General features: G+C 46.3%; 1 protein-coding gene across 1 annotated transcript in view; it reads left to right on the top strand.

The window, feature by feature from the left end:
• Positions 1 to 2,109: 2,109 nt before the first annotated feature.
• UBR1 (ubiquitin protein ligase E3 component n-recognin 1) overlaps positions 2,110 to 11,453 on the top strand; it is a 142,820-nt gene continuing 133,476 nt past the window's right edge. Inside the window, exons 1-2 of the mRNA XM_039536388.1 lie at positions 2,110 to 2,187; positions 9,231 to 9,487. Of these exons, the coding sequence (XP_039392322.1) occupies positions 2,110 to 2,187; positions 9,231 to 9,487 (335 nt within the window). The remainder of the gene's footprint in view (positions 2,188 to 9,230; positions 9,488 to 11,453) is intronic.

The following is an 11,453-nucleotide window of genomic DNA, read 5'->3' as shown; positions in this document are numbered from 1 at the left end:
CGGCAGGAGCTCAACCGGAGCCGCGGGAAGAGGGGACCCGCCGCGGGACCGGGGAAGGGCGGCGCAGCGCTCCGCGCTGCTTGGGGCAGCCTACTTTCTAGAGCCGCCCCTGCTCTTACACTCGGCATGGCTACTTCCACCTTTTCATGTTCTCTGTATGTATAAATATCTTCTTTCTGTGTGTTCCATTCTATGCATCCGAAGAAGTGGTCTGTAGCCCACGAAAGCTTATGCTGAAATAAATTTGTTAGTCTCTAAGGTGCCACAAGTACTCCTGTTCTAAATGTTAAGGAAGTTTTATGGAATTTAATTTAGGTTGTCTAACACTTTTAATTATACAAAATAATCTTCTGACCTTTTGTGGAAAAGCTGTAACACTTCCATTGTTTGCAGCAGATCTTTGAAATTCAGTAGGTGGTAACCCCTTGGGTTAGAGAAATTCCTTTCTTTATCCCTTGACATTCTCTTCAGGTTTTGCCCCGGTATTGTCTATTTGAGAAATTTGCAACAGTTTAATTTAAATCTGTTGAAAAGCAATAAAGCGTTTGTCTACACAGGAAAACTATACTTATAAGATGTGAATGTAAATGGCTGATGTTATACCAGTATGACTCCCTGTGTGAACACTCTTATTCCAGAATAAGGGCAGGTCTACATTTAAAACACTGACTAGACGCAGCTGCACCGATGCAGTTGCACCATTGTAGCGCTTAAGTGAAGATGCTCCTATGCCAACGGGAGAGCTTCTCCCACTGGTGTAGTTAATCAACCTCCACGAGAAGCAGTAGCTACCTTGACAGGAGAGGCTCTCCCACTGACATCGCATTGTCTACACTGGGTATGTCTATGCTGCCAAGTTGTTAACAAAACTTTTGTCTTTCAGAGGTACTTAAAAAAGTCCCCCCCCCCCCCCCGGCCAAAGACAAAAGTTTTGCCATGCAAGTGGCAGTGTGAACGTGGCTTTGTCAGCAGGAGCTCTCTCCTGCTGACAAATCTAATGTCGCTCACCGGGCTGGAAGTATTTTGTCAGCAAAAGTGCCAACAAAGAGCGTTTACACACCCTGACTTTTAGTCGACACTGCCTTGTTGCTAAAAGCTGCATGGTGTAGACAAGCCCACAGGGATGTGGATTTTTCACACCCCTGAGCAACATAGTCTGTAGTCAAGTATCAGAGGGGTAGCCGTGTTAGTCTGGTTCTGTAGAAGCAGCAAAGAATCCTGTGGCACCTTATAGACTAACAGACGTTTTGCAGCATGAACTTTCGTGGGTGAATACCCACTTCTTCGGATGCAAGAAGATACCCACTTCTTCTACTTGCATCCGAAGAAGTGGGTATTCACCCACGAAAGCTCATGCTGCAAAACATCTGTTAGTCTATAAGGTGCCACAGGATTCTTTGCTGCTTCTATAGTCTGTAGTGTAGTCCTGGCCTTATTCCAGAATATGTGTCCAAACTCCAAACAGGGAGTTATATAACTGTATCAGTTTAACTATACCCGTATGACTGGTAAAACTTTCCAGTGTAGACAAGCCCTTAGTTAAACCAATGCAAACCTCTGTAAAAACAGTCTTATTTCTGTTTGAGAACAGCTTATTGTTAATCAACTTAATGCAAACCAAAATCCAAGTGGCCATACAGGGCTCTGCCCTGGTTTAACATCACAGTGCAGCTTCCTCCTATGGACCAGCCCTGAAGAGACGAGCAGCCTTTCGTGCCACAGCCCCGCCGAAGGGGTGTCGAGAAGAGGCACCGTCCGTCTGCCCGCCACCCCCATTCTAGCCACCCCCGCTGGCTGCTCCTATCGAAGTTCGCTTCCGCCACCACTAGCCCTATGAAGCGCTGCCCCCGCCCTTCCCCCTCCTCTGGCCAGGAAGCGGGAAATGGGATCGGATCTGAGAGCAAGTAAGGGCAGCGGCTTCAGCAGGTGTGACTGAGCAGGCGCAGATCGCTGGCACATGCTCAGTGGACGCCAGGTGCGCGCACTGTCGGGAGGCGGATTCGGACGCTACAGCTTGGCCCGTCTGCCCCGGCAACCTGTTTCCGGTCGGCTCGGTGGCAAAGGGGCGGGGCGGGGCTTGCCTTGGCGGCGGTGTCAGTTGCCCTCAAAATGGCGGATGGAGGCGGCGGAGGAGCCGGATCGGGGGCGAGCGGCGGGGTCCTCGTGCAGCCCCGGGAGCGGGCCATGGTGAGACTCCTGCCGTGTGGGTCCTCCCGGGGTGACCTGGTAACCTCCGCGCGGACAGGTTGGAGCCTCCAGCGGATGGGAGCCCGACCCCCTGCCCGCTTGGCGGAGCAGCGGAAGCCCTGGTTGCCTCCCCTCAGGAGAGATGAGGGCCCCCATCCGCTGAGGGTTAGCGCCCCGGGCGGGGAGGTGCCGCTCAGTGTGGACTCACCTACCCCCCTTTTCCCCATTGTCTGCCCTGCGGTCAGTGGCTGTTTCCCGGTGGCATAGTCCCATGCGAGGGTGACACCCGTGCGCTGTGTAGTTACTACTAAGCCTGAGTTAGGTGACCAGCGACCATCGATTGGCTTGTAGAGATGATCTTCAGTGACAGGCGGAATAAAGTTTTTATTGCGTGGGCTTGATATAAGGGATGATGGCGATATTTTGCTTAAATGCAAGTTTCCCTGGGTTTGTATACCAGAAAGGCTGCTCGATATGCTTTAAGCAGCCTGTCAATGGCATGACAAGAATGGCCCTGATGCACCAATAAAGGCAGAGTTGTGGTCGTCTACTCTCAGCAATATCTTGGCACAGGCTGTTAAAACAAGCAGTTGCTTAATAAAGGGTGATCTCTTTCATAGATTTGGGTCACTAGTGAAAAGTAATATTTTTATATGGTCAGTTGTTGAAAGTGATAAAATTCAATAATCCACCTCATCATTCTGATCTGAAGGTTGTCTTGGAGAATAATCTGTTGAAAGGCTCTGTGATTTCACTTCCCCCCCCCCATCTTTCTAGATCTGCACAGCTCAAGTCAGGGGAGGGGCCTATTTTTCAGAGGTAATACACTTCATGCACCAAAGAAGCTACATTTAGGTTTAAAATGAAGGAGGACAAATATTCACCAATTTAAGTTCTGGGTTGCTATATGGAATTTACTCTTTGGGGCAGGTACATTTAGGGGCCGTTTATTCTTTATTGTTGCTTTATTATTATTTGTATGTGTCTATATGCCCATAGAACTGGAACTTATTTTCTTTCATCAGACACTGGAAAGCTGATGGCTTCAAATGAAAATAAAGGGAACGGTGTTGAATCAAAAACTTAAACATAAAATCTTGCCTGAAAACACTAGTTTGAGAAATCTTTTAAAACCATAATAGTCAACATTGTCCTGTTATAGGAAAGTAAAGTGGGAGCTGCACATTTATCAAGTAACTATATTACCTATTTATCTTATATTTTTAAAGTAGAATTTAGAACTACCCAAGAAGGCAGCAGTTCTCAACCAGGGGTCTGGGGCCCTGTGGGGGGCTGCAAGCAGCTTTCAGGGGGTCTGCCAAAATAAACTAGAGAGCAGGGTCGGCGTTAGATTTGCTGGGGCCCAGGGCAGAAAGCCTGGGCCCTGCTGCCTGTGGTTGAAGCCTAAGCCCAAGCAATTTAGCTTTGCAGGGCCCCCTGTGGTGTGGGGCCCCAGGCTTGCTACCCTCTAACACTGTCCCTGGCTTTTAATCTACTGGATATGCAGAAAAACAGTTGTGGTGGTACCTGTGGGCTGTAGAATTTTTATAGCGGGTGGGGGGGGGGGGGAAGAGGTGCTCAGAAAGAAAAAGATTCAGAACCCCTGCAATAAGGTAGTCAGTGTCCAATGCTGAGGGTCTTCTGAGCTATAGACTGGGCTCCAATGTTCCATTGGTTTCTACTTTAACTAGCAAAACAACTGTTTAGTGCACTAAAGTAAAATTCAACCTTAGAAGAGTTTCTTTTTAATGTGGGTTGGGAACAGAACAGCAGGAAAAAGCAGTGTGTTAACATGATTGGTAAAATGCAGTAGGATTGAACTGACTGATACCATTCAACTCTCAGCCCCCCAAATCACAGAATCGGATATGAAATAGAAAAATAATAGACATGGTGTTATTGCCTGCCCTCCCGACCCCTATCCACATCCCTGCCCCTGACAGGCCCTCCTGGAATCCTCCTTCCACCCCCACCCTGTTCCCCATCCCCTGACCACCACCCCAGAACCTCCACCTCATCCAACTGCCTCTCCTCCTTGACTGCCCCCCAGGACTCTCCGCATCCTTACCCAACCCCTGCTCCCTTACCAGGAGCAGGAGCTTGCAGCCGTGACACCGAGTCAGAGGCAGCTGCGCTCCCCATGCTGCCCAGTAGGAGCGGTGGGCCAGAGCACAGTGGCATGGCTGCAGGGGATGAGGGACAGTGGGGGAGGGGCTGGGGACTAGGGTCCCTGGCCGGGAGCTCAGGGGCTGGGCAGGACAGTCTCGCAGGCCAGCTGTGGCCCGCGGGCCGTAGTTTGCCCACATCTGTTCTAAAGAGACACTAAAGTGACTGATTAATGCTTCATTACAGCGAACAGACCAAATGCCCTAAACAAACTGTGGATTCTGCCTGAGCTCTTTTGACAAAAGTTACACAATGAGAAATCCCAAAGTTAGTCATTTGCAAAGCAGCACATGGGGTTCAGGAGGAATAGCCAAAATCCAAATCCAGATGCTGGAAGGAGGGAAGTACCGAATGGGGAGGGAAAGAAAGAAAATGATGATGTAGATGCAGCATTAACAAAAGCCAGGAAATATGGCAATAAATGCCATATAATAATCCTCCCCAGAGACTCCAGTTTCTTCTGTACACTTAACCACTGATATCTAAATACAACTTGTGCTGTTTATGCTAGATGCAAAGTTGTTTGAAACTGTGTTAAACTGGGGTAGCTAATGCATTTTGAGATCGATCATTTTTTGTAGTTTAGACACTCTCTGTGAACGATTAGAAGGCAAAAATAATACTTTCACTTTATTCATTTGATAGTACTGTGTGTACAAAAAGTTTCAGTTTCACTGCTTACCTGTAGAATTGGTCCATTTCCCTGCTTGGGTTTTTCTCACAGCAACAGAGGAGCGAGAACATTTTTAAAATATAGGGAAACGTGATTGTAAACTGTAGGGAAACTCATGGAAAATTTAGTACTTGAAACTGCTGAAGTTTTTGAGACTCCATTATTACTTTTTTTTTGTTTTCTTGTTTGTCTAGATTTCAAGTTCATGGTGCCCACTACAACAGTAAACTGTTCTGAAGTGATCCCATGCCTTGTCAGGGATCTGGTATTGAATTACCTAATAGGTCTCTCTTTTCTGACTCCTTACTAGGGTGACCAGATATCCTGTTTTTAAAGGGACAGTCCCATTTTTGGGGACTTTTTCTTATATACGTGCCTATTACCCCCACCCCCTTTCCCATTTTTTCACAGTTGCTATCTGGTCACCCTACTCCTTACAGCTACTACTCTGATTTTCTTCATTTGCATTACTAAAACACAGGAACTGGACATGCTAAGTTAGGGGATTGGAATCTCTGACAAAGTACAGGGAGGCCAAGAGGATTTGTGCTTAGAAGCAGGAACAGGACTCCATGGTCTCTGCGAGAAGAGATCAGATCAATTGAAAGTCAACATTTGCACTACTACAGTCTGCTTTGATTTCAGATTCAGTAACTGCAACACTAGAAAGCTTACAGAATACCTGTTACATTTAAAATACAGCTTTGATCTTATGACTGTGATTGCGTACAATGAAAATTGAAGGGAAATCTCTCATAATTTAAACTCTACTGGTGAGAACAATGATGGCCAGTGATTTGTTTGCCACTATGTCATCTAACTGCAGAGCTAGACTATGCTAGGGGTCTCAAACACACGGGCCACATGTGGCCCACGGGGCTCTTCTGTGCGGCCCGCCAAGCTCCCTGTGCCCGCCCCCCCCCCCGGCCTACCTCTAGGCCAGGGGTGGGCAAATTACAGCCTGCGGGATTTCCCCCCAGTGGCACCGTGGTTCCGGCCGCTTCCTGGAGCGGAGCGGCGCAGGATGGGGCCAGGAGCCTGCCCTGGCCCCGATGTGCACCGCTGCCACCCTGGAGCTGCTCTAGGTAAGTGGCGCTGGGCCGGAGCTCGCACCTCGCACCCTTCCTGCACCCCAACTCCCTGCCCTGAGGCGCCTGCCGCACCCTGCACCTCTCCTACACCCCCTGGTGACAGGGAAGGGTCAGCGTTGGGGTGGGGACTTTGGGGAAGGGGGTGGAAAGGGGCAGGAAAGGGGTGGGAAGAGGTGGGGCAGGGCCTCATAGAAGGGGTGGAGTGCGGCCGGGGCTGGGGGCAGTGAGGGTGGGGGTGTCAGTGATGCGGCCCTCGGGCCAATGCACTAGACCTCATATGGCCCTTGTGGTCATTTAAGTTTAAGACCCCTGGACTATGCAGTGGTAAAAACACTGGTGGTCAGTGTACATTAGACCTTTCACTACTGCCAGCACTATTGGTGGGAGATCACCTAAAGTTCTCAGCGTGGACAAGGACATAGGTGTACTGATGTTGAGAAGATGAGGCACTTTATGGAAATTATGTTGTTTAATAGTCTGATGTTAATTATAGGTGGGTCTAATAGCATTGCCTATTATTAAGGTTGCTCAACATTTCTCATAAGATCCTGTTCTCAGTTGCTTAGAACTTTGTTATTTTTTACCATTTGGGCTGAAAAATTCTCAGTGGTATCTGGTTCAAGTTGAATTTTTTGGAAAATTCCATTCAAAATAGTTCAGCTGTTTCCAAGAAGGAGGCTAGGGAAAAATGTTTTGTTTATGTTACATTCTTGTCTTTGAAATGCTCTAATGCTCTCATGCTTTGGAGCAGGGACTTGACATTTGCCTAGCGGCAGACTTTGTGCTGTGCCTTTTGCCATCCCTGTGAATATTTGCCCAATTTTGGCCACGTTACAAACCTTTGAAAAAATTGCAGTTTACACATGCATAAAGACTTACTAGAACTTAACAGCTAAAATCTCTCAAGAGTCTGTCCTCACTGAGAATGCTCTAGCCCCTCACAGTTCTTAATACTGAGCTGACTGTACATGGTCCATCCCCACAAAGGGGTTGAGCATGGTCCAGTTTAGGGCTATGGGGGCTCAGAAGGACTACATTGTAATGGGTGCTCCCAGCTGCTCAAGACCAGGTTGTGGATGAGCATGGGAATAGATAGCCTGTCTCTTCTGTTTTCTCAGTGAATCCCTGTGGGCACCCACGTTGAGTAGAGAAGGAAACAGTCTGATTTGAATACAGAGGGGCCAAAAGCCAGACCAGGGGGAGGGAAAGGAGTAAATAGGGACAAGTAGCCAAGGTGAGACTGGGGCTGGGGGCTTGGGAGTTGGAGACAAATCTGACAAGGAGCTTGGGTGTGATTGAGAGAACTGGGGGTGGCTAGGCAAAGAGAATGAGACAAGAAGCCAGGGCAGGGGCAGAAGTGGGGAAACTGAGATTGGATGAGAAGTCCAGGGAGGGAGCCTGGGACTAGAAACCAGTGGGGGATGGAGAGACACATTGGCTGAGGACTTGGGAGCCAGGAGTTGAGCAAAGAGATTGGGATCGAGGTTTTGGGGTCGGAGGAAGACACTGAGACTGGCTGGGCAAGGAGACTGGATCTGGGTGTGGGGAGAGACTGCGAGTCAGGGGGAGATTGGGAAAAGGGACAGTGAGCTCAGAGCAGGAGACAAGTACTGGCTGGGCAAAGAGACTGACGAGAAGCGTGAGGAATGGAAACTGGGAGTGGGTATGCAAGGAGAATGGGACTGGGACAAGGAGCCAGGGATGGGCTAGAGATATGACTCGGACGAGGACAAGTTGGAGGGGAGAGGAGCAGAAAGTATCAAAGTTTGGGGGAAAATAGACGAGTCTGTACTCATCACAGCACATTCCCTTTCAAAGCCTGAAATGGAACCCAAGATTCCAGAGTCTCAACAATCCGTTGCTGTCAGCACGTATCTGTGAAATCCACTGGCAAAGTGTGACACTTCCCCCTCTAATGCTGGTCTACTGAGAGGATGACAACCTACTGCTGCTACCAGTTATTCTGTTACTTCAAGTGGTAGAAGTCTGTGTGGTGAATCTAAATGTTCCAACCCTGTTTATGAACCATGAAGGTGTCAATATGGTGCCCCATGATTTATCTGATTTTTTTTTTCTTCAGTTGCTGGGAATAATTATGAAAGGGACAGATAACATGATATTTTCTGTCCTATTGCCTCTATATAAATCCATGGTATGCCCACATCTTGAATACTGTGTGCAGATGTGGAAAAGAGACGGCTAAGGGGAGATATGATTGAGGTCTATAAAATCATGACTGGTGTGGAGAAAGTAGATAAGGAGGTGTTTTTTACTACTTCTCATAACACACAAGCTAGGGTTCACCAAATGAAATTAATAGGTAGCAGGTTTAAAACAAATAAAATGAAGTATTTCTTCACACAGCACACAATCAACCTGTGGAACTCCTTGCCAGAGGATGTTGTGAAGGTCAAAGCCATAACAGAGTTAAAAAAAAGAATTAGATAAATTCATGGAGGATAGGTCCATCAATGGCTGTTGGGTTTTATCTTTAAGTTAAAAGTGAAGTTTTTTTGTCTTTCCTGTGACAGATTTTCTTTAGTTGAGTCCACTAACAAGTTGAGCAATCTATTCCTTCCATGTCAGACTCCCACCCTTTCCAAATTCCAATGGACTTGTACTTTGCTTGCTGGCCTAGAGAAAATTTTATTGAGGGAGGATCATTTGTGAAAATAACTTGTATTTATGGGAAAAATGTGTGTAGCTACCTCCTAGATACATTTTTTTATCTTATATTCACTAGAAATGCCTCCCACTTTAAAGAGTGGGAACACTATGAAAGAATGCATGAAGTTCAGAATTGAAGAAAAGAAATCGAGCAGTTGGAGAGCACCTGTAGGAGTCTAAAAAGCTAGAATAAGAGCAAATAGCAGAAATATATTTTGGGGCAAAATACTAAAAGCCTCAAAGGTTCTAAAACTAAATATAAACTTTCTGTTGTTAATTTATCCTGTAAATGTGGATATACATTTTTCCTGGTGCACAGAACTTCAGATTGTTGAAATGGAAAATGACCCTGGTTTTGTAGCAATCATTGTTTCTCCTTAGATAGCCTCATTTCCTTAATTTTATTTCTCCACTGACATATTACCCCAACTCTAATTTTCTTGCAGTGCTGGGATGAGAGAGTTGACTTTCAGGCTGCCTTTTTACAAAAACTGGCAAAGTATGTGCCAAACATCTACTCTGCTGAAATGGACCCCTTGCTGGAGAAGCAGGAAGAAATGGCCCAGATAAAAATATTTGACCCTCTGGAGTGGTACTTGTTTAGGGAAGACCCAGATGTCTGCCTGGAGAAACTACGGCAGTGCGGAGCTTCTCAACTCTGCGGGAAGGTATTTAAAAGTGGGGAGACAACATATTCTTGCAGGTAAGGCACTAGTCGTCATGAATATTTCCAGTGAGGTAACTCAGCAATAATAGACTTTATAAAATTATTTTTGCTGCTAGATGTATCCCGCTAGGATCCTTGGGTAAGTGGCTATGATAATTGCTTTGCTATCATGATCTACTTTAAATTGAGCACAGATTAAGTTAATGTGATAAGCAAAAATTGAAGTTATTTCTCTGTGTGGTACTGGCTTGTTTGCAACTCATATCACATTTCTTAACTTCAAATTGTCAGTAGGTGTATAGAAGACACAGTCCCCAAAGCACAAGAAGTCTTTCAACTTCTCCATGGTTTGATCTACAATCCTCTTATCCTATCTTCTTCTTTTGTCATACTCCCACAATGCATTAGTCTGGGGAGATCCCCATCCCTCTGTCTTTAAAAAAACAAAACAAAAACAAAACAAAACTGTGCAAGCTGCAAATATTGAAATAGTAAAATGTAGCTATATTTGCTGATTTTTTATTTCAAAAAAGCAGTTAAGTTTAATTTAGACTAATTAGGTATGTGGGATGAATCAATTTTAAGATAGAAAAGTGTGAAATATACTAGTTTATAGTAATTTCCATTCAATGACTATTTCATTATATGAGCCAACTATTATTATAGGTGAGGCTAGGAGCACTGCCTATTATAAGGTTTCCTGACATTTCCCTGAACATTTCATCTGCTCTGAGCACGCTCCATCCATCACCTCACCACTCCTACATGTGACCAGACCATCCCAACAGAGCAACTGAATGTGCCTCATCCTGGGACAGGACAGGACTTTCCCTACAGTTGTAGCTCTGGGCTGATGCAGGTCAGGCTGGGGACTGTAATTGAGAGCAGGGAGTCTGTCTCTACTGTGATCTCAATAACTGCTCTGCTGGGCGCAGCTAGAGTGGAAGCGGAAGCTCTCTTATTCAAATGCAGAGGGGTCAAGAGCTGAACTCGGGTGGGGGTCAGGGAAAGTAGATTGGGACAAGGAGCCTGGAGGGAAGATGACTGGAACTAGAGAATGGTGGCTGGGGCTGGGATTGGAAGGAGAGGGAAACTGGGAATTGGGGTAGGTAGAGGCTGGGAATGGGAGATTGTGGTGAAGGGGACTGCTAGCTATTGGAGGAGGGACAGAAATTGGATGCGGAACCAGGAGAGAGGGAATTGAGACTTGTTGTTGGGGAAGGGACTGTGAGTGTGCATGAGAAACTGCAACAGGGAGTCCAGAGGTTTGAGGCTACCAGTTGCTGGGCAAAGCGACTGGTACTGGGGTGAGAAGCCTGTGGAGTGGAGACTGGAACTGCCTAGGTGAGGAGAATGAGACTGGGTTCAGGAGCTAGGGGTAGGGAACAGACAGGACTGGATAGGGTTAGGTTGGAGAGTATGGGGCAGAAATGATCACGTTTTGGGGTAAAGGGCAGAAAAGTCTGTGCTCACTAGAGAACTCTCCCATTCAGAGCCTGGAATGGATCTCACGATTCCAGAGTTTCTCCATTCCTCTGCTGTTAGCAAGTCTCTGTGAACCCAGTGGCAAATTGTCTCTTCCCACCCTCGCTCCAATGCTGGTTCACGTAAAGGATACCTGCTGTTGGTATCCATTACTCCTTTAGCTTAAGTAGTAGAAGTCTGTATGGTGGACTTAAAGGTTCCAACCCTACTGATGACCCATGTGGGTGTCATTGTAATGCCAGATGACAGAATGCCAGTTTGTTTTTGTTTTGTTCCAACTCATGTTTAAAAACTTAGCCTTTTTTTGCGTAATTTCCTATGTTAAAATAATGTTAAGATTGCAAAGTCCAGCACTCAAATATTAGGAAATGCCAGAATTTAAAGTTGTCTGTACAACCTTTATGGTTGTGGGTGTGCATTATGATATCATTTGTTACATGATCACATACTATTTTCTCCACTGGATCCCTTCACCATTCAGTAAATGAGAAGGACAGTTGCATATCTTCCTTATTCA

Source organism: Mauremys reevesii, linkage group 4, assembly GCF_016161935.1.
Source record: "Mauremys reevesii isolate NIE-2019 linkage group 4, ASM1616193v1, whole genome shotgun sequence".
NCBI classification, from domain to species: Eukaryota; Metazoa; Chordata; order Testudines; family Geoemydidae; genus Mauremys; species Mauremys reevesii.
The sequence above is the reverse complement of the archived record's forward strand: the minus strand, read 5'-3'. Positions and strand labels throughout refer to the sequence as shown.